We start from the raw sequence: 22,512 nt of genomic DNA, 5'->3' as shown, positions 1-22,512 counted from the left end.
GCAGGCCATTGGCAGGGCTGGCTGAGGCTTCCCACCATGTGTGAGAAGCCTGCAGACGTAACATCAGATACTGCTTTACTTATGTGCTGGTCTCCAAGAGTGCTCTTGTTGGTAAGATCATGGTGATGCCATATTGGGCCAAATATTTCAACTGTTCCCTTAGTTCTCTGTGATGTGTGGCATGTTAATTTGTTTTAGCATAAGTGATAAACATTCATCGTTTCAAGTCCTTTCATGAAATTTCACTTATAAAAATGAAGATAATAAAACAATGGCAATAATGATGTCCATGCATGAATACTAATTATGGGCCCATACCGTGTCACGCACTTGAAATCTAACCTTTGTATCAACCACCTAAGGTCAAGAGCATACTCTCTGTCTCACTGATGAGGATGCTGAGGGTCAGCGTGATTAAGTAATTTGTTGAAGTGACCCACCCTTGGAGCAGGCAATGGCAACCCACTCCAGTATGCTTGCCTGGGAAATCCCATGGACAGAGGAGCCTGGCAGTTGCAGCCCATGGGGTCACAAGAATTGAATTCGACTGAACAAATGGGCACCCACGTCACAGTGGACACTGCTAAACTGGCTGCATTTTTCCAATTCTGTGGCCATCGTGCTGCACCCCCTCTCTTCCTGCTCTGTGTTTTCAGGACATTATTGCACCTGTAATAATGGAAGCTCTGTAGGGTCAGGATTGCATCTTACTCATCTGGGTTCTTCAGCCCTCGTCCCTACTCAGGCCGGCATTCAGCACTGCCTCTTCAGTGTGAAGGTGCTGATGGCTGATGGCTGAGTGCATGGATGGATCAATGACACACAGCTGATCAGAGTTACATGACTCACGTCTCTTTCAGGAAGTGACTCTCATAGCCACCACTGCCCCCCTCTGCTCAGCTTTGTCATCGTCAGCACAGGGACAACTCTTGATATTCATCATCAGAATCAGTAACACTGAATGAAATGCACTGGGTTCCACGCTTCAGAAAACTTAGGCAGTTTGCTCTGCTTCCCAAGGTAAGCAGGTGGCTTGCAGTCTTTCTCTGACTGTAAGGAAGGTATTTCTGGACCCCTCAAGTGAAGAGTGGAGTTCCTTTCTCCTGTCCTATATGCCAAGTTCTGGCCTTGGTAACTGGACAGATGAGGAGACTGTGGTTCATGGAGGCTGAGGAATTTTTTTCCAAGGCCCCACAGTGGAAGCCAGGCTGACCCACACCTGTCCTGGCTGGGGTGTGCTGGCCACCAGGGCCACCTGTCATGTCCCGTGGCCTCTTCTGCATAACTGCAGGAGAGAGAAACATCTTTGCTTTCTCATCTGCATGCTCTGTTATTTCAAGGGGCTTCTTTTCTGCTTGACTTCTCCACTTGTCAGGGTGGGTGTGTAAGCATTTTTGGCAGCATGTTCTCCGTATGCTGGATATGACTGGATAAGAATGTGGCTCGTCTGTATTGAGTGGGTTTCCCAGGTGGTTCAGTGGTATAGAATCCAGCTGATCATGCAGGAGACTCAGGAGACATGAGTTTGATCCCTGGGTCGGGAGAATCCCCTGGAGGAGAACATGGCAACCCACTCCAGTATTCTTGCCTGGAGAATCCCATGGAGGGAGGAACCTGGCGGGCTACCATTCATAGGCTCATTAAGAGTTGGACGCGACTGAGCGCCCGTGCACCCACAGTATGTGCTGAGTAACTGGTGGCAACATCAGGCCCAGTTCCAAGAACCTGTGTGTCATCCTCTCTCATTCTCCTAACAGCCCCAGACTCTGGTCCCATTACTATAGATCATCATTCCTATCATTCTATACTATGCTCTCGATTTAATGAGTGGGGATAGGAAGCTGATACTTGCCCACTCTCATACAGCTGCTAAGTGACAGTCTCTGGATTTGCGCCTCAGATTGGCTGACTTTTGTCTGCTGCTTCTTGTGATCACAGTTCCTGAATCCTTATTGCTATAGCAACATCACATTATACCTGCGAGGTCCATTATTCATCTACCTAATGGAGAAATTGAGTCTTAGAGAGAGAAAGGGTTAACTTAAGGACACCTCTGTCCTTAGAGACTGAGCTAAGATTAGAAGTGACCCTACTGAACTAACACCTTCCTTTCCAGTGTGCCCTGCTGGGATCTCTCTATGCACTCTCATAAAATGAAATTTAGTCACTCAGTCATGTCCAACTCTTTGTAACCCCACCAGGCTCCTCTGTTCATGAAATTCACCAGGCAAGAATACTGGAGTGGGTAGCCTTTCCCTTTTCCAGGGGATCTTCCCAACCCAGGGATTGAACCCAGGTCTCCTGCATTGCAGGCAAATTCTTTATCGTTTGAGCCACAGGGAAGCCTGCACTCTCACAGAGATCGTGCTTCATTGATGCTATTTTAGAAATGTACTCACCCGTGGTAAACTCTGGCCACGCATATTCCAGGAATGTAACTTTCTCGACCGGTGCTAAGCGAGATGGCTTTCCACCAGCCCCCTTCACTAGAAGGATAAGAACAAATAGGAAAGAGTGAGTGGGAAAGTGGTGAGTGATGAATGAGTGAACAGAATAACCGGATTTAATCCCGGGTGCACTGGGATGTTCCTTTTTTAGGGTCTGTCCTTGGCCACGTTAACCAGACTTTCTCCCTACGAAAATTTAGTTTTTAAGTATATCCCCCCATTTTGATCTAAACAGAAAGTCTTCCCACGTGCTGGCAATAGCTACCTTTCAGGGATCAGCAGCTGATGTTTCTAGCTTATCTTCCGTGGTTGGAGCCTTTTTAAAAAATAATTGTTTACTCTGCTGAATTAGATTACCCTGAGATGTAACCAAGACAGTTTCACATGTCTACATCAGTGAGGATCTAAATAAAAGGGGCTCAGAGCCCCTATGTCTTCTACAGCCTTTTTCAAATCTAAAAGAGACAACAGGTCAGAAGGCAATACCTTTCTGTTTATCATCAGAAGTTTTTCTTTCCCCCTCCCTGAGTCCTCTTCCTGAGTCTGCATTAATGTATAACCTCAACCTTGCCCTGGTTGGGGGGAGATGAGGCCAACATAAGAAATAGAAGCTGGATCATAAAGGGTCTCAAAAGCCAAGTTAAGAAATTTCAATTTTATCCATAGGGCAACTAGGAGCCAGGGAAAGTTTTAGAGCACCAGCAGCAGTCAGGAGGATTAAGCCTGGAGGCCCACTGTTTGGGCCAACTTTCCCACCTCACAACAGGACCAGGGCCCATGGGGAACCAGACAACCATAGAGAAAATCTAACAATTCCCACCAGCATCGAGTTCTTTGGGGGCATCATAAAAGTTTTGGAAAGCTCACTCACTCAGAAATCACACGCAGTTTCTCCCCACGGCGGAATATCGGGGGGCTGATGTCGGGAGATGGGTAGTCGCTCAGCACAGCCAGAAAGTCACTGTCCAGTTCTGGGGAAACAAAACCAAGGTTGCGGGCAGAGGTGAGACCTTCCTGGGGACTTCGCAGCAAAAGGCAGCTAATTGTTTTGAAACAGCAATTTTCAGTTGGTCCTCCTCTCTTCAGGAACGGTGAGTCAGGTGACCTACTCTCCTGCTCATTCCTGCCCTGACCTGGACATTTTCCTCTGGGAAATGGGGATGCAGAGGTCTTTGAGCTGAGGTCACAGGGTCTGACTCCAGGGTGTTCCCTGGCATCTACTGATCCATATACTCCTGGACGAGTCCTAGAATGCCTACTAGCCTCCATTTTCCCATCTTTAAAATGGGGCTAATAACTCCTCTTTCCAGGATTTTTGTGAGATAAGATGAAAGTATATATCAATACCCATGAATGATGAGATGCTGTGAAAACATCCTGTCATATTACCATGGCTTTAGGCACCCTCCTTGGGGCTTACGAGTTCCACATCTGCAACTTATTGAGGTGGGGTGTCAGGGTTAGGCCCCATGAGTTCTGGGGACCCACCAGGACCAGGAGGTTATTAACTCTGAAACTCAACAAATCCCTTCTTCCCCATGGAATGTAAGGTGCCAAGTCAGATTTCTATTTAACAGGGACCTTTGCTGGTGGGGAGGTAGGAAAAAAATGAAGTACTCATCATACATATGTTGAAAGTAATTCTGGTGCAGTTTTGAAAAGGAAAGCATGCTCTTTGGTTCATTCTGGCTGAGGTTAGTACAGCTTACTATAGACTAAAGATAGATTGACAGCATGTGTGTTTGCTTTTTGTCACTAAGCAAAGCCTTGTTTCACAGCCTTAGTGATTTGCCATAATTCAGGTGTCTTAGCTACAGGGTAATATCAGGGTACATCTTTGGGGAAATAGCATATCCTACAAACTGGAAAAGACTCTGATGCTGGGAAAGATTGAGGGCAGGAGGAGAAGCGAGCAACAGAGGATGAGATGGTTGGATGGCATCATCGACCCAATGGACATGAGTTTGAGCAAGCTCCGGGAACCAGTAAAGGACAGGGAAGCCTGGCGTACTGCAGTCCATGGGGTCACGAAGAGTCAGACATGATTTAGTGACTGAACAATAACAACAGCAAATTGGCCAAGACAGTTATTGTTTGCTGTGATGTTGCATTTATTAGTCTGTTTGCTGGCCGGGCATCTGAACTCAAAATTCTAGGTAACATACTATTTATTCACTCATTCACCAATTATTTATTGAGCCACTACTGTGGGCCAAGCATGGTGAACAAAGCAAGCCAAGTCTCCCCGCTGTCATGGAACTCATATTCTAGAGAATACAACAGTCATGGAAGGAGGGGTCATTCCCTGCCTCGTTCACCCCAGGCAGGCTTGGTGGCCACCTTCTAGGATCTAGAGGGCCTCATGCTGGAACCTCTAGCTGTCCCTTACAGCCCATCTGTCTCCATCTCACATAGTCTCACACCTCCCAGCCCATCTGTCTTGTAGTCTCCAACTCACATAGTCCCCATCAGACTAAGTTGAAAGAGAGCTTAAGTACAAGGCTGAGTAAGAATAAATGAGAAATGAGTGATGGCCATGGAATAGTGTCCTCAGATGGATTGTTCACTTGGGGAAGCTGAGTCACACACAACATACCCTGTAAGAGCAAGTGTCCCTGCGTGTGAGATGGAAACCAAAAGTGACTCATGGTGGCCGTGGTCGCTGGAGTGGGGGAGGGCTCATGAGAAGGAGCAGAGTCCCCGGGGAAGGCTGACCTGTGAGGTCTCTGACCCTCCCTGCACCTGTGGGGAGTCCTCCGTCACACTCTGCTTTGCTGAATCAAGAAAGAGTTCTTCCCTCGTGCAGCCCAGACCCGGTGCCATAATTAGCGGTAGCGCTATAGTTGGACTTCATGCCCAAAGTCCTGAGTTCTAACAAGGGGTGGAGCCAGACTCGGTGGGACATGAAACCTCTGCAGATCTGGAGGTCCTCTTTAAGAAAAAGGGCACAAAACTGCAGGTAGAATGTTAGGTAGGGGACTGAGGAAGGCATCGTGCCAGGAAGCCAGGCCCGGTGCATAAGGTTTGTCCAGATGCTGGTAAATCGTCCTGGTTTTGAGGCTGATTCGCAGCTCTGAGTCTGGTCACATTTTCCCTTACAGGATGTGGGTTACTCTGGAAAATGAGGGGTTGGAAAATGCCTTCATGACGGAAATCTGTTCCTCTTAGATTGACAGCCCCCAACTGTGGAAGGACCACTTAGTAACAGGGTCTCCACTGCCTGCGATGCTCTGAGATGGGCTGCTGTGTTTTCCCCAGCTGGCCAGATTACTCATCTGCAGAGTCAGTCAACAGGCTGTTCCCTCCGCCTGGACCACACTCTGCTCTCCCCTCTCTCATCCCTCCCACCTCTGTCGACTCAGAGGTCACCTGATGCTCAGGAGCCCAGCCTTCCTGTGGTCCTGCTTCTCCAGCCCTGGGCTTTGCCTTTGAGGCAGTGAGCTGGGCTTGTGTGTGACCATCAGGGAATGGCCATGAGCTCCAGGAGGAGCAGTCTTGTGCACCCAGCCTGGGATGCTCAAGGCAGGTTTATCAAATGAACACGTGAGGAGGTCCTGATGCTACTAGGCCTTGGAAAACTGCCGTCGTGCTGAGCTTTTGAAAGGGTCCAGGAGAAGGGAGCCTGATTTGTGGCAAGCAGGATGGTAGGGGGTGGGGGTGGGGTGGCAGAACCAGACCGTTTTGAAAAACAAGCGTGAAAATGAGATGCACAGCTTTGTTATCTGTGACAGCAATGGAACCTTGAAACAAGCTGTATGTCTACAAGAGGAGCCGGGGCTTTGATCTCTGATTCAAGATTAAGGCTATGGAACAGAGCAACCGTCTTTTCTTAATGTTAAAAACAGAACCAAAAACAAAATCCCTGTACAAAAAAAGTGTTTCAAGGAGGGGAAAACAGGCTTCAGGGGCTGGAGGGTTTCAATTTCACAAGTTGAGTTTCCTGTGGAATTTCCGTAATAATGATGTTTTTTGATAGCTATGATACTTAAACATCACTGAGAAACTTTGAGTCCGAGCTTTGGCTTCAAGGTCATGGCCCTTGCTTGGTCTTTTGCGAGGGCTTTTAGGCCCACCGCATCACCTTGTTTCCCCAGCACTGGAAAACCAGAAGGCAGAGTCAGGGGGAGATAGAGTTTGGTTTGTACTTTTGTGGGAAGGGCAGCCATTTTAAGTAAGGTCTGGGGCTAGAATCACACCTAAGTTTCCATGCACTTTGGTCCCTAAGGTGAAATTAATGCAAAATAGGAAACTTAAGTTTGCTCATAAAGCTCAAACACAGGATTATGGACTTCTGTAGTCCCTAGCTTTGTGGAGAGCAGAGCACTTGGATTAAGTCAGATAAATGAAGGATACAGGGAAGAGTTGCTCAGAGGAAGCAGACAGGATTATTGCAGACTCAAGATAAGGAACCGAATTAAGTGATGAGATGCATGCTGGGCAGACAAAGAAGAAATCCAGGGAGAGCTTTCAGAAGAGAGGACCGGCTTTGAAATCAATCAGACCGGGCTTAAATTCCACCTCCTCTGCATAATTGTTCTGTGAGTTGGGGAGAGATTTATTTTTAACTCATCTGAGCTTGATTTCTTCAAGTATTAAAATGGGAACTATTACACTGGACCTCTCGGATCGGGTTAGGATTCATGAGGAAGTGTATGAACAGAGCCTGCCTCAGTCGGTGGTAGCTGGTATCGTGTTTACGGCAGGGGGTGAGGTTATCATTCCGTTGTGATCCCAGGCCAGTCTCAGCCAGCAGTGTTCTGAATTTTGCAAAACCTCTAGTCCCGTAAATTTACAAATATTCTTATCTTCTAAAAATAAACACCATTTGGTGAGAACAGAAGATGCAGTTCAAGAGACCAAATATTTGCTAATAGCTGAACGCAAAAATGAGTCAGATTAAACACACTGTACAAAAGTGTAAAATAGGAAATGAATCCAAAAGCGGAAGGAGACCGAGGCAGAACTTACTAGCCACAAATATTACTTGGTCACAAGAGGACAGGCCCTTTTTTTTGCATTATTATTCCTTAGAGTAGCATTATCATTCATTTTTTTGTTTGTTTTTCAGTTGTATTAACAAGTACAATTTACTAATGTGTAGGTTTAGTAAATCCTAACCACAAGGCTATATTTACAATATTAATAGTCTTGGAGACATAACTAGTCACTATAAAGAGTATCTGTGCTTTTTTGCATTTCAATACAAACTAATTTTTTACTATATGAATTTCAATGGCCTTAGCCATTGAGAAAAATCCATAATAATTAGCTGCACAGGGAAATTACAATCCAAGTGCAAAAAAATTTTTAGTTTATTTGGCTGCATTTGGTCTTGGTTGCAGTATGAAGAATCTTTTAGTTGTGGGATGTGGGGTCTAGTTCACTGACCAGGGATCAAACCTGGGGCCCTGCATTGAAAGCCTTGAGTCTTTGCCACTGGACCACCAGGTAAGGCCTATCATTTCTTTTAAAATGCAGAAAGCCTTTAGTAGATCCCATGTATAACCATCTTGCAAAAGCAGGCGTTCTTTACTTTTTTGGCTCCAATACAACATGATAAATGTATGGAACATATATTCTTATTTGGGCTTCCCTGATAGCTCAGTTGGTAAAGAATCTGTCTGCAGTGCGGGAGACCCACCCCAGTTTGATTCCTGGGTTGAGAAGATCCACTGGAGAAGGGATAGGCTACCCACTCCAGTATTCTTGGGCTTCCTTGGTGGCTTAGCTGGTAAAGAATCTGCCTACAATGCAGAAGACCTGGGTTCGATCCCTGGGTTGGGAAGATCCCCTGGAGAAGGGAAAGGCTACCCACTGCAGTATTCTGGCCTGGAGAATTCCATGGACTGTATAGCCATGGGGTCGCAAGGCATCGGACATGACTGAGTGACTTTCACTTTCACTTTCATCTTCTTATTTAAAAGGTGAAGAAAGCAAGGCTGGAGGAGTTTCAGAAACATGTTCAGGGGAGAGCATGGGGGTTGCCAAGCTCATGGTGAGGTCACGAAGCTGCTTTGCTCGTCTTGGGACTTAGTTACCAAGCTCTGCCCAGTTGACCTTTGGCTCATGACGAATTGGGACAAAAGCCGATTTCACTGTGGCTTCAGAATTTACACAGAGCTACTCAGTGCAGATGGTGGGACAGGAGTTAACCAGCTTAGTGAGCTCAGCTTCTTGTTTTCTTTTGCCTTGAGTCATGTTCAAACTCGTGGCCTACGGAGGAGTCAACGAAGGTCTTACTTTTAGTTCTGTTTCACAGGAGATACCCCGGCCCCGACACACACCTAAATAATGAGACAGGGCTAGGCGGAGTGGCCTGATGGCAGGTCTCCTGAGTTCTCTTGGTCATCACGGGACACTTGTGCCTGTGGACCCTTTGTGATGGGCTGGAAAGTGAGACCCCATGGCCCAGAGTGGTTCTGACTTCTCTGTCAATTAGATGGGCAAGTGTGGGGCTGAGCAGACTCTGAGGTGCTCGGATGGGACATCAAGGTGGAGAGTCTTGCCAACAAACACAACCAGCAAGTTGAGGGCCTAGTTTCAGAACCAGGTAACCTAACAGTGGCGGTCACAGACTCTGCTCTTGACCGCCTGCTCCCCTGGTCACAGCGGAGCACCACCTACACCGCGTGCCTGCTGAGTCACTTCAGTCGTGTCCAAATCTGGGGACCCCATGGGCTGCAGCCCGCCAGGCTCCTCGGTCCATGGGGATTCTCCAGGCAACAATACTGGAGTGTGTTGCCAGGCCCTCCTCCCAGGGAGCTTCCCAACCCAGAGATTGAACCTGGGTCTCCTGTGTTGCAGGCAGATTCTTTACCATCTGAGCCACCAGGGAACTCCTTGTATGCTGGAACACTAGCCCTCTGAGCCTACTGGTTTTTTTTGTTTTGTTTTTTTTTTTTTTTAATGTTAATTTACTTAAAACAATCTTTAATCCCGTTCTAAGCAATGTGAAGTCAGGTTTGATGGGTTGGCCATAATTTGCATGGTATCCATGAAATGTACAAATATTACACATGCAGTGTGAAAGTTGAATGATGTTCGTCCTAAAGCCATGATATGTACTGGCAGTGGAGTCAGTGAGACCGGGTGGGAAAAGTGCCTCTAGTCAGAGATCTGACATGGGTGTCTGTCTGTCTTTCACAAGGCCACTTGAGTGTCTGTGTCATTTGGTCTGGTGACCACACTGTCCCTCATCCTAGGGAACACCTGTCCTTTTAGTAAGTCCATTCCCTCCAGGCATATAATGTCAGGGTGGTAGGGGAACTCTAGACTCAGGCCACTGGCTTCCCAAATCCCAGCCGTATGGCCTCGGGCAAGTAACTGAACCACCTCATCCCTCAGTTTCCTCAGCTGCCAAGTGGAGATGCTAATAGGGATGAACCTCAGCTCTAGGTGAGACTCCAGAGTTGATGTGTCTAAAGCATGTGGCCTCAGGACTGGTGCATATAAGCACCAAGTAACTTGAATTTCCCCTTTTTACAAACAAGGACAGAGAGACATGAGGGAGACAGGCTGGCTTCTCTCTTGCTCCTTGCATGCTGGTGTGGCAGCAGATCTGTGCTCTGCAAGCTTCAGGCAGCTTAAGAGGCACCAGGAGGCTTGTAGGAAATCAGGCATGCTGCCCCCTCCCACCATCCCTGGATTCTGATGAGCAGGTCTAGAGTGGGGCCCCAAAATGTGAATTTTTTAAATTATTTATTTATTTGGCTGTGTCTGGTTATTGCTGTGACATGTGAATGCTTAGCTGGGGCGTGTAGGAACTAGTTCCCTGACCAGGGATTGAACCTGGGTCCCCTGCATTGGGAGTATGGAATCTTAGCTACTCCACCAGGAAAGCCCCGGAATCTGCATTTTTGATGGTTACCCAGGGGATCGAGGCAGGTGGTCTGAACACCACTCACTGAGAAGTAGTCCCCTGGCTCTGAGACTGCCTGCCCCTTCTTCCTCCCCAGAGCCCCACCCACCCCTCTTTCCACCCACCTGGGCAGCACTCTTGATGCTATGTAAATGCACAGTTTAGCATTCTTTCCACCTTGCAGAGAGAGGGGTCTGAGCAGTGTCTGGGTTTGTGTTACTTACTACCTCTGCCAGTGAGATCTCACTTTAGGTCAGGGCGGTAAGAAAGTTAGAAACAGGGAGGGGAAAAAGATCACAGCAAGGTGACTGAATTCTCTTGTTAGGGTGGAAATATGCCATTTCCTAGCTCTTTGGGAATTCCCTGGGTCTTACTCAACTTGGTTCCACCTGCGTCTGGCCCCAAACTGAACTCTGAAACATGCATAGAATTTGCAGAGAAAATGAGCTCGTTGGGATGCTTTGGGAACAAGTCACGGAATCCCCACTTTAAAACTTTTTCCAGGGTTGGGGGGGGGCAGTGGGGAAGGCCATTTAGACACAGTCTAGTCCCTTGGACTGCAAGGAGATCCAACCAGTCCATCCTACAGGAGATCAGTCCTGGGTATTCATTGGAAGGACTGATGCTAAAGCTGAAACTCCAATACTTTGGCCACCTGATGCGAGGAGTTGACTCATTGGAAAAGACCCTGATGCTGGGAGGGATTGAGGGCAGGAAGAGAAGGGGACGACAGAGGATGAGATGGCTGGATGGTATTACCGACTCGATGGACATGAGTTTGGGTAAACTCTGGGAGTCGGTGATGATTCATGGGGTTGCAAAGAGTTGGACATGACTGAGCGACTGAACTGAACTGAGTGCCATCAGATAACCTTAAATGAATTTTTAAAAAGGAGTGCTTCCACCCACATGTATCTGGTAGCTGCTTTGTGCCCTCATCGCTGTTGGGGAAGAATTACTCTGATCTCCATTGACAGCCTGCCTCGTGGGAGGCTGAGTGACTTCTCTGTGGTCAGGCAGCCCCCGCAGGATAATACCAGAAGCCCAACAAGGTCATCTGCCTCTGAGACCTGTCCTATTTTCAGCAAGCCCTGCTGTCTCTCTGGGTTTTATGATATTTGTCTCTGGGAACTAATCAAGAATAGTCTGGAAAGCTTAGTTGAGGAGAAAACAGATGGGCAAATCCATATTCCCAGGCATTCACAGTCGTGCTCAGAACACCTGTTTGTCTAGAAGTCCACATTGTTGACCTCTTGCTCATCCGTGTAAGGAGCCTGGGGCTGTGGGGCTTTTGAAGTCAGTGGAGGTACTGTCTGTTGGCCTAAAGAATCTGCTCCCGGGAGAGCTCCTGGGTCCTTGAGACCAATAAAATGAGTAAGCAGGAGTGTTGGCTGAAAGGTGCCATGCAAACCCACCTTCTTTACATCATTTGAATCGAGACTAATTCACTTAGCATCGACCATACCACCTCATCCCTTATTCAAGTAGGTGTCAGAGGAAAGAGGAAATCAAGTTAGGACTGATCACAAAGGAAACTTTTCAGGGGTTGGGGATGGAAAAGCCACCAGCCGCCAACACTTGATGTGGTTGCCTGGATAGCAACCCGGGTACCACCTGGGGAATTCTCGGAACCAGGGGGCGGAGGGTCGGGGAGACCCCTGGCCCACTTCTCTAGAGGCGCCCTCCCACCCACACAGTGGAAAAAGAGAAACTTATTTCATGACGATTTGCATTGAGAAAATAAAGGCAAATGGGCGAGTCCTTGGAGGCCTGTGTTTTCATGGAGTTCGCTCAAGCATGCCGCCCCCGCCACCCCTGTGGGAGAGGCAACCTCACAAGATGGGCTCCTGGGTGGTGCCTCCCACAGGCAGCGGGGGCCCCGGCCTAGCAGAATCGCTTTTCTAGAAGTGGCCACGGTCAGAGCAGAAGACTGACGTGAGCTGGTTTGGAGAAAGTGGGAGAGGAGCTCAGGCGCAGCCACTCTGCGCAACTGCACGCTGCTCGGAACTTTGCCGGGGGTACACGTGCTCCCGCCCGCTAATCACACGGCTCCGCCTCCTCTGTCTGGCGGAACGTCTCAGTGTCTTCCCCCCTAGGTCTGGGGAGGGGTGTTGCGGAGCTGGACAGGAGGGTCACTAGAATTGCCCTGCATCTGATTTGAGCAAGAATGGAACAGGAGGGTCTCTGTGCAGTCACCTGGGGGCATCTGAGGAGTCATGGGGCCGTGATACGGAGTGTTCCATTTTGGAAGAAATGACCCCTTTTCAAGGGGTCGCAGACGTCATGGAGTAAGTGGCAGGTGGGGAGACGGCTTGGTCTGGCTTTGTCCCCGCTCCTGTGGAGCTGTGCTTCGCAGACATGGTACTGGGCATCTGTGCGTGTGAACTTGGCCCAGTTCAATGCTGTGAGGGACATGGGGGCACCAGGTGGGGTCACCCCTGTTAGGAGAGGGGGATCGGACTCTGGTTTGCTGTGATAAAAGGTGGGAGGTCCAAGTGTCCCAGAGCTCCAGAGACACACTGGAGACACTGATGGGTCACCCAACCTGACCATCCCCTTTCTGACTCCCTAAAGGACCCATAGGCGCGTCCTCACTGTTCTCACAGGAAATAAAGGTGAGGGTGTTAGCGGCCACCCGCACCTCTAAACCATGGGTTTGATCTCAGCCTCTATCGCTGCTTGCCAGTGTCCCCTCCCAGCTCTTCGGCCATCCCTGAATGACTATGGCTTCGAGAGTCTGGCTCAGCCTTGCATATCTGGAGAAAGCTGGTTCCTGGCATCCTCGATTAACCCACCACACTATGCCCTCCTTCTAGAATACCTGGTCCCTGCTGTCCTACAGATGCTCACAAAGATTCCTTTATTTTCAGGAAGATTTCCTAGGACTGGTGGCTAGCATCATCAAGTTACACTGAAAACATTCTGGCAGAGCTTTTGTAGCATTATATACATGCGAACATTATATACCCATGATAATATCATAGACGCAGGATAATATTAATATACCCATCATAATATTATATCACAGTTGGCAAGAAGTGGTAAGAAAGAACCTAGACTTAAGAACCAGACCAGCCCAGGTTGGAAATCTGACTCACCAATAGCTAATATACACATTCATTTGCTCTGTGGGCCTCAGTTTTCCCACCTATAAATGAAATAAAAGGATCAAACCAGCTGCTTTGAAATTCCATCGTAAAATGCCAGCAGCTTAGCATCCTGCCAGGACACCATTGTTGATCATTTTTAGCATTTAATCATGAGCCTGTTAACACAGGCAAAGCAAGAGAGACGGTATAAGGAAGCCCTATGTACCCATTGCCCTGTTTGAACAGCTGTCAGCACCCCCATCGCCCCGTCTTTGCCAAAGAAGCCAGACTTACCCTCTGAGTTGGGCAGAGGCCTCTCGGGGGGCGCCGGGGTGGATCGCATGCTGTTTCCCATTTTTCTTTCTCCCCGGGCTGTCAAAGCCGCTCGAAGCCAACGGCACAGGGGATCCACACGGGGAGTCAGCCACGCGCCGAGCCCTCTGGGTGGAGAATGACCCAGTTTAGAGTACATCCTGCATCATTTTTTCAGGCCGCTCGCTTCTTGAAAGGCGGGTGTTTTTATGTGAAGATGAGATTCGTGAATGTTGGTTACATTTGCGCAGCTCTACTTCTTTTATCAAGGGAATGACAGAAACCGCAGAGAAGGAAGTTGCTAGCAAGTGTTGTTGGTGGAGAAAGTTTCCATTCCTCGCACGGCTAACAGCCAGCAGCCGGCAGTGTTCGTATGAGGGGCTGAGTGCCTCTCAGACGCCCCACCCCAGACCCTCAACACTCCTGAGCCCCGACCCTCAACACCCAGGGTCCTGGCCTCCAGAGCTCTTACCCTGCAGGAGTTATGTGGCTCCACAACCCGAAGGGGATGAGAAATGGGTACTTTCTCTTTCCGCTTTGTCTCTTCTGTTGGAGTTTCTCAACATGCTCTAAGCAACGGGACAAGTGAAAACCCCTAACAGGGCTATTTGTTGTCTGCCTGCTTCCTGTGTTGCTACAGCACTTCGGCACCTGCTGTCCCCTTTGATTATCGTAGCCTCCTTGCATCCCTTACCCCATTTTGCAGAAAGGAAACTGAGTCTCAGAGAGGGGAAGGATTTTGTCCAAGGTCACACAGCATGTAATGGGGAAGTTGGAATTTGAACAGAGAATGCTAAATCTCTGGTTTCATTGTTCTGTACTGTTCAAATGCTAAGTTCTCTGGAACATCATTCCATAATGTTCAAATTCTGGCTCTGCGCATGCAAGCTGGATGCCCTTGGGGAAGTTCTTGACCTTTCCCTGCCTGTTTTAGTGAATAATAATAAAACAGCATTGAGTTGTGGCTGCAACATTAATAGATAAAGCCCGTGAAACACTTAGAACACAACCTGGCAGAAAATTAATAAGCGTAAAATTGCTAGTTATTGCCGTTTACAGTATATTTTCTGAAAGTCCATGGTGAGGGAAGCTCTAATTCTGGGTCTTCATATAAGTATTTTAGAAAGGGGCTTAAATGATTCCATCATAGAAGTGTCCTCTCAGGCTGCTTGAAGCAGAGGAAGTCCACACCTATAGACAGAGCTATTCCTGTCCCTAGGGACAAAGAAAATTGATGAGACAGAATCCCCCAGCCAGTGTCCAGCCCACCTGGAAACTTGCATTCCACTTTGTCTCCAGTTTAAGATCAAGGCGTTATGAGTTTGAAAGGGCCCCAGAGTCGGCCAATCCAACCCTTGCATCCTTCCTCTATGCATTTCAGGTTCAGATACTGGACAGATCAATGCTCCCAGAGCAAGGCCTTTTGGAGACTGAGGGAGGTGTGCACCACTTCCTAACGGGTGGGGGGAAGGCAAGGAAGGGGGGTCTATGTGGTATATTGTGAAACAAGGGAAACCAGAAAGTGTGTCCTTTGAAAGTTAATCTGTTTTAACTAGTTACATGAAGTTTATCACTTATAACTCAGACTGAGAGATTATAGTATCATTGAGTTCTTCCCAAGATAATCACAAGACTTGCCCAGACCCTAAACTTATAATGCACCGCAGAGTGTGTGGCTGGATGGGCCACGTGCTCCAATGAGAAGGCCTGGATTCTGATCCTGTTGGCCTTTGTGACTGGACACAATGAGGGTAGTTTAAGGGTGAGGCTGCTCTGATGCAAGATCAAGGCCCTTTTTCCTCCTCCATCTTGCCTCCCCTGTCCCCGAATACAGCCAAGGGGGTGCTCTGTCCCTGGCAGGCCCTTCCTGCAGGCCAGTGGGTTTCAACAGCATCACCCTGGCTCTGGGGAGGGCAGGGATGAATTTTCTTTGTCTCGGGTGTGGTGCAGGCACTCCTGGAAATGTGCTCAAAGAAAGTGCTGGGGAAACCACACTAGAAGGACCCACAGCTGCTGGAAGGACCCGCAGCCTCACTCTGAAGTTTAGTGTCTCCTGCGTGGGGCCTTGAGCCAGCGCCAGGAGGAAGAGGGGCCTTGGGGTCCCACCCAGTGGACAGGAAGGCTGCCGCCTCTGGGGCCCCACCTGAGGTTTGTCCAGGGAAGGGGGAAGTAAGCAGACTGGCTCTAGGGAGCCAGCACCCCGTATGGGATGCACAGACGTCCTGAGAGGCCCTACTGCCTCTGTCCTGCTCCCAGTGACTTCCTGGAGCCCGCGGTCACCCCAGACCCTCAGCCACCCAATCTATGGTCACTAAGGCTTCTAGTGGAGCTCTCAGGACACGTGGGGAGTGGCCCTGCAGGCCTCCCCATGGAGATATCACTCAAATGTGTGCCCACCTTGCCCCCTCGCACTCCCAAGGGTCCCCACAGCGCTGCCGCTGACTCTGGGAACCATGCCCCTCTCTCCCTGCAGCCTGATGCTGGGTCTGCAGGGTCAGCTAGATCCCAGGGCTTGGGCCTTTCACCCCTCCCGCAAGCACCCAGTAGGCAGGTGAGCTCTCACCCCTGCAGACCCCCAGGCGTGTCTTAGCCCCACTCCTGGCCCATCTTCTCCCCCAGCCACTTCCAAGTGATGATCTCCAGCCATCATGTCCTACTCTCATCTCTACTCTCATCTCTACATCAGCAGCTCCAGGAAAATCATTCAGATAGACTTGGTTATCTATCAGAGGGAATTCTAACTTCGTCTCTTTCCAACAGATACATCATTCTTTTCAAGGATGTGTGTGCTCTTTGAAGGGATTCAGGCACTACAATGAAAGTGAAAGTGTTAGTCGCTCAGGCGTGTCCAACTGTTTGTGACCCCAAGAACTGTAGCCCGCCAGGCTGCCCAGTTCATGGGGTTCTCCAAGTAAGAATACTGGAGTGGGTAGCCATCCCCTTCTCCAGGGGATCTTCCTGACCTAGGGATTGAACCCAGCCCTCTTGCATTGCAGGCAGATTCTTTACCATCTGAGCCACCAGGGAAGCCCAGGAACTACAATACAGGAAGACAAAAGGTTTGAAACTTGCATTTACAGATGAAAAACCTGAGGTCCATCCAAGGAAAGAAACATACCCAAGGTCTTGAGATGAGATGGGGTGGTTGCTAGGAGCCCGGGTTCTTGGTCTTCTCCTGTTTCTGTCTGGCGAGTGGGCGCACGCTGGGAGCAGGGGCTGGGCTGGGCTGTAAGCTCCTTATCCTGCCCGTGCTAGTCAGAAAAGCCCGTCAGTCCACCTGCTCCTTGGAGGTCTGCTGGCTGATTTCCTATCATCTCCAGGGAGGGGTGAACTCATCTGAAGGAGGCTTTGATTTGAGAAGAGCGAAAGTGCCCCCAGAGACTGAGAGCTGGGGTTTCCCTAATGAAATGGCTGAGCGATCTGATTTAATCTGTGACAGTTTTATGCAGTGGCTGGAGGTGGGAGCGAGGCTTTGAAAGGCATAATTGCTTCTGGAAACAATAAGGAGTGGGCCAGAGAGAAATGAGTTAATTAACATTGGCTCTGAACAGTCTTGGTTTCTCCATCCCTTTTCTTTGTGATGTCAGAGGATGGAAACCGGCCTTTGCCTCTTCTTCCCCCATCTTTGGACCAATGTTGCTTTTTGTTCTGCGAAAACTTGGGCCTCAGTTTACTCTTCTTAAAAATGAAATGAATGGAAAAGGTGATCTCCAAAGAGAGAGCTGCTGAACCTCGTTCAATTCCAGCAATTTCAGTGACCTTTTGGAAATGATTACTAAAAGACCCATCATCACTTTCTTACGAAGTCCCATTACATGGAACAAAATACAAGCCTGGTCTTTACACCTCTCAGGACACAAACAGGGTGGTTCGTGTGGGCGATGAGCAGATGCCACCACCTTTCATCTTCCTGGCATCCTGGAAGGCAGAATTTCTGCATTCACCTTCTCGGTGTGGAGGTCAGCTGGTTGGCTCCCCGGCCCACACGCCCGGGGCCAGAGCCCCGTGGAGCAGGGATGCGGGGGCCTGCCTGCTGGCCTTGGCTGCAGAGCCCTCGCCCTTTCCCCAGGGCCATGCTGCCAACTCCACCAGGAGGAAGCCGGGTCCCCAAAGGACTCTGGTCAGCAAATGGCTGGCCACCCTTTGAGCGGACCCCTGGTGTGGAGGGGTCAAGGTGTGTGGGCCCTGCCTTCTCAGGCTGGTTTCTGTCTGACCAGATCAGGGATGTTTCCATCTTGGGCTCTGTGTTACCGGGTGGACAGAGCGCCTGCCACTCACGGAGCAGCATCCCAGGACTGCCCTGTGCATCTCATCCACTCCGTGCTCCTAAAGGCCAAGCCTCACTCTGGGAAAGGAAGTAACCTGAACCCCTTCATAGTGTGACAAGGGGGCAGCGGCTCGAGGAGCCCCAGCTCGGGGAAGGCAGGTCTAGAACAGTCGGGTAAGCATGGCGACAGCTGGGAGGTGAGAACTCACTTGGGGGTGCAGCCCTCCCTTTGGAATCAGATATTTCTCCCACAGAGTGTGGCAGCGGCAAGTCCGTCCCTGTGACCTGTTTCTAAGGTGTGAAGGCATGGTGGCACCAGTGGGGGCCCTCGTCACCCATCACCTGCGAACCCCAACAGCAGCGGTCACCACAGAATCGCCAGCACTGCCCCTGGGTGGTCAGCCTTCCTCTGCCGGGCACCAGCATTTTACAGACATCACACTCCCCCACCAGCTTCTCACAAGAGCCCTGCTCTTAGGTGTCATGAACTAAGTAATGTGTCCAAGGTTTTATGGGTAGTAAAGAGGCAAGCCAGGCTTTACACCAGGTCTGCCTGACTCCCAAACCCATTCTCAAAACCACCACGGAATGCTGTCCTGCTTGCCTGCTCTCGGGTCTAGTCCAAGAACACAACCGAAAGTGGTTTTGAAAGGTTGCCAAAGGAAGCTTTGAGGGCCGTAAACGTTGGGGTGGACCTTTAGTCCAGGGGACATGGAGGTTCTCAGGGGTCTCTTGGATGTCAGGTTGCAGTGATCGGAAGCCCAGGGCTGGGGTTTTAACTGGGGGAGGAGGAAGGAGAGGAGAGGAGTGCCAGTCAAGGTCTGCTCAGGTTGAGCTGCCACAGCCACTATCAGGCGGCCTGCTGTGGTCAGAAGGGCAGGAGTGAATTGTGTGGAAAGTTTTCCAGCTTTTCAAAGCATTGTTTTGAAGAACTAGTAATGCTATGGGGAGAAAAAAGCTCAAAACAAAGCAAACGAACAAAAAATTAGCCATACTCATACTATGTCAATGTTATGAAACTTCAACGTGCGTGCTTAGCCGCTCAGTTGTATCCAGCTCTTTGTGAACCCCTGGACTATAGCCTGCCAGGTTCCCTGTCTGTGGAATTCTTCGGGCAAGAATAGTGAAGTGGGTAGCCATTCGCTTCTCCAGGGATCTTCCCGACCCAGGGGTCAAACTTGGATCTCCTGCATTGCAGGCAGATTCCTTACTGTCTGAGCCAACCGGGAAGCCCAAAACTTTAACATGCATCCACATATATGTGAAAAACTATTAAAGGAAATTATTGCCAAGGTGTTTTCAAGGGCTCTCTGAGGATTGATTTTATAGGTGAATTTCTTGACTTCTTCTTTCAGTCAGTTCAGTTCAGTTCAGTCGCCCAGTCATGTCCGACCCTTTGCAACCCCATGAATTGCAGCACACCAGGCCTCACTGTCCATCACCATCTCCCAGAGTTCACTCAAACTCACATCCATCGAGTCAGTGATGCCATCCAGCCATCTCATCCTCTGTCGTCCCCTTCTCCTCCTGCCCCCAATCCCTCCCAGCATCAGAGTCTTTTCCAATGAGTCAACTCTTCGCATGAGGTGGCCAAAGTACTGGAGTTTCAGCTTTAGCATCATTCCTTCCAAAAGAAATCCCAGGGCTGATCTCCTTCAGAATGGACTGGTTGGATCCCCTTGCAGTCCAAGGGACTCTCAAGAGTCTTCTCCAACACCACAGTTCAAAAGCATCAATTCTTCAGTGCTCAGCTTTCTTCACAGTCCAACTCTCACATACATACATGACTATTGGAAAAACCATAGCCTTGACTAAACGGACCTTTGTTGGCAAAGTAATGTCTCTGCTTTTGAATATGCTATCTAGGTTGGTCATAACTTTTCTTCTAAGGAGCAAGCATCTTTTAATTTCATGGCTGCAGTCACCATCTGCAGTGATTTTGGAGCCCAAAAAGATAAAGTCTGACACTGTTTCCACTGTTTCCCCATCTATTTGCCATGAAGTGATGGGACCAGATGCCATGATCTTCGTTTTCTGAATGTTGAACTTTAAGCCAACTTTTTCACTCTCCTCTTTCATTTTATCAAGAGGCTTTTTAGTTCCTCTTCACTTTCTGCCATAAGGGTGGTGTCATCTGCATTTCTGAGGTTATTGATATTTCTCCCAGCAATCTTGATTCCAGCTTATGTTTCTTCCAGCCCAGCGTTTCTCATGATGTACTCTGCATATAAGTTAAATAAGCAGGGTGACAGTATACAGCCTTGATGGACTCCTTTTCCTATTTGGAACCAGTCTGTTGTTCCATGTCCGGTTCTAACTGTTGCTTCCTGACCTGCATATAGGTTTCTCAAGAGGCAGATCAGGTGGTCTGGTATTCCCATCTCTTTCAGAATTTTCCACAGTTTATTGTGATCCACACAGTCAAAGGCTTTGGCATAGTCAATAAAGCAGAAATAGATGTTTTCTGGAATTCTCTTGCTTTTTCCATGATCCAGTGGATGTTGGCAATTTGATCTCTGGTTCTTCTGCCTTTTCTAAAACCAGCTTGAACATCTGGAAGTTCACAGTTCACGTATTGCTGAAGCCTGGCTTGGAGAATTTTGAGCATTACTTTACTAGCATGTGAGATGAGTGCAATTGTGCTGTAGTTTGAGCATTTTTTGGCACTGCCTTTCATTGGAATTGGAATGAACACTGACCTTTTCCAGTCCTGTGGCCACTGCTGAGTTTTCCAAATTTGCTGGCATATTGAGTGCAGCACTTTCACAGCATCATCTTTCAGGATTTGTAATAGCTCAACTGAAATTCCATCACCTCCACTAGCTTTGTTTGTAGTGACGCTTTGTAATGCCCACTTGACTTCACATTCTAGGATGTCTGGGCTCTAGGTGAGTGATCACACCATCGTGATTATCTTGGTTGTGAAGATCTTTTTTGTAAAGTTCTTCTGTGTATTCTTGCCACCTCTTCTTAATATCTTCTGCTTCTGTTAGGTCCATACCATTTCTGTCCTTTATCAAGCCCATCTTTGCATGAAATGTTCCCTTGGTACCTCTAATTTTCTTGAAGAGATCTCTAGTCTTTCCCATTCTGTTGTTTTCCTCTATTTCTTTGCACTGATCACTGAGGAAGGCTTTCTTATCTCTTCTTGCTATTCTTTGGAACTCTGCATTCAGATGCATATATCTTTCCTTTTCTTCTTTGCTTTTTGCTTCTCTTCTTTTCACAGCTATTTGTAAGGCCTCCCCAGACAGCCATTTTGCTTTTTTGCATTTCTTTTCCATGGGAATGGTCTTGATCCCTGTCTCCTGTACAATGTCATGAACCTCAGTCCATAGTTCATCAGGCACTCTATCTATCAGATCTAGTCCCTTAAATCTATTTCTCACTTCCACTGTATAATCATAAGGGATTTGATTTAGGTCATACCTGAATGGTCTAGCGGTTTTCCCTACTTTCTTCAATTTAAGTCTGAATTTGGCAATAAGGAGTTCATGATTTGAGCCATAGTCAGCTCCCAGTCTTGTTTTTGTTGACTGTATAGAGCTTCTCCGTCTTTGGCTGCAAAGAATATAATCAATCTGATTTTGGTGTTGACTATCTGGTGATGTCCATGTGTAGAGTCTTCTCTTGTGTTGTTGGAAGAGGGTGTTTGCTATGATCAGTGCATTCTGTTGACAAAACTTTATTAGCCTTTGCCCTGCTTCATTCCATATTCCAAGGCCAAATTTGCCTGTTACTCCAGGTGTTTCTTGACTTCCTACTTTTGCATTCCAGTCCCCTATAATGAAAAGGACATCTTTTTGGGGTGTTCTAAAAGGTCTTGTAGGTCTTCATAGAACCGTTCAACTTCAGCTTCTTCAGCATTACTGGTTGGGGCATAGACCTGGATTACCATGATATTGAATGGTTTGCCTTGGAAACGAACAGAGATCATTCTGTCGTTTTTGAGACTGCATCCAAGTACTGCATTTCGGACTCTCTTGTTGACCATGATGGCTACTCCATTTCTTCTAAGGGATTCCTGCCCGCAGTAGTAGATATAATAGTTATATCTTCTTATTTATACCTCTTTAAAATCTCCCAGTTTTTCTCCCATGTGCCTGAACTGCTTTTATAATCAGAAGTAGAACTAGGGAAGAAGGAGGGTGCCTGGAATAAAGGGTTTCCTACGCAGGCAAGCAGAAGCTCAGATTCCAGCTCCCTGACCTCCTGACTGTGTGTCCTTTAGCAAGTTTGCTGTGCTTCTCTGAGCCTCCCTTTCCAAATGCAGAAATTTGAGATTCTAATCAATGCCCTGAGGGGTTGTTTTGAGGATTAAATTAAGGTCATATCTGAAGCAGAGATAAACATGGTAAGATGGGATCACTGCAGATTTACTCACTGGATCCCCAGGGGTACTGGGTGGCCAGCTAGGTCACTGGGCAAGCTTGGGCAGTCTTTCCCCTCCTTTAGGCTTCAGGTTCTCAAGTATGATGGGGAAAGGGTTGGGCCAGACAATGCCTGATGGTCCTTTTGTCTCAATTACCCCCTACCCCA

The 22,512-nt window shown here is 48.4% G+C and overlaps 2 protein-coding genes across 6 annotated transcripts in view; one reads left to right on the top strand and one right to left on the bottom strand.

Annotated features, from left to right (window-relative positions):
- Positions 1–22,512, top strand: part of TG (thyroglobulin) — a 231,513-nt gene that overhangs the window by 148,748 nt on the left and 60,253 nt on the right. The window contains exon 42 of one of the 2 annotated variants that reach the window (XM_042254076.1): positions 16,703–16,765. The exons of the other annotated variant lie outside the window; for it this stretch is intronic. Coding sequence (XP_042110010.1) covers positions 16,703–16,765 — 63 coding nt within the window. The remainder of the gene's footprint in view (positions 1–16,702; positions 16,766–22,512) is intronic. 2 annotated transcript variants of the gene reach the window in all.
- The window catches only part of SLA (Src like adaptor), a 39,554-nt gene that overhangs the window by 11,388 nt on the left and 5,654 nt on the right, over positions 1–22,512 (bottom strand). For 2 of the 4 annotated variants that reach the window (XM_042254077.2, XM_042254078.2), the window contains exons 1-4: positions 14,179–17,107; positions 13,689–13,834; positions 3,319–3,418; positions 2,400–2,486 (exon numbers count right to left, since the gene is read on the bottom strand). In XM_042254077.2, coding sequence (XP_042110011.2) covers positions 2,400–2,486; positions 3,319–3,418; positions 13,689–13,834; positions 14,179–14,393 — 548 coding nt within the window. In that variant the 5' untranslated portion in view covers positions 14,394–17,107. Of the gene's footprint in view, positions 1–2,399; positions 2,487–3,318; positions 3,419–13,688; positions 13,835–14,178; positions 17,108–22,512 lie in introns of those variants that run through there. The other 2 variants (XM_060419997.1, XM_060419998.1) reach the window with 1 other exon arrangement.

Source organism: Ovis aries, chromosome 9 (assembly GCF_016772045.2).
Source record: "Ovis aries strain OAR_USU_Benz2616 breed Rambouillet chromosome 9, ARS-UI_Ramb_v3.0, whole genome shotgun sequence".
Lineage (NCBI taxonomy): Eukaryota > Metazoa > Chordata > Mammalia > Artiodactyla > Bovidae > Ovis > Ovis aries.
Note: the sequence above shows the minus strand (reverse complement) of the source record. Positions and strands in the feature narration are given on the sequence as shown.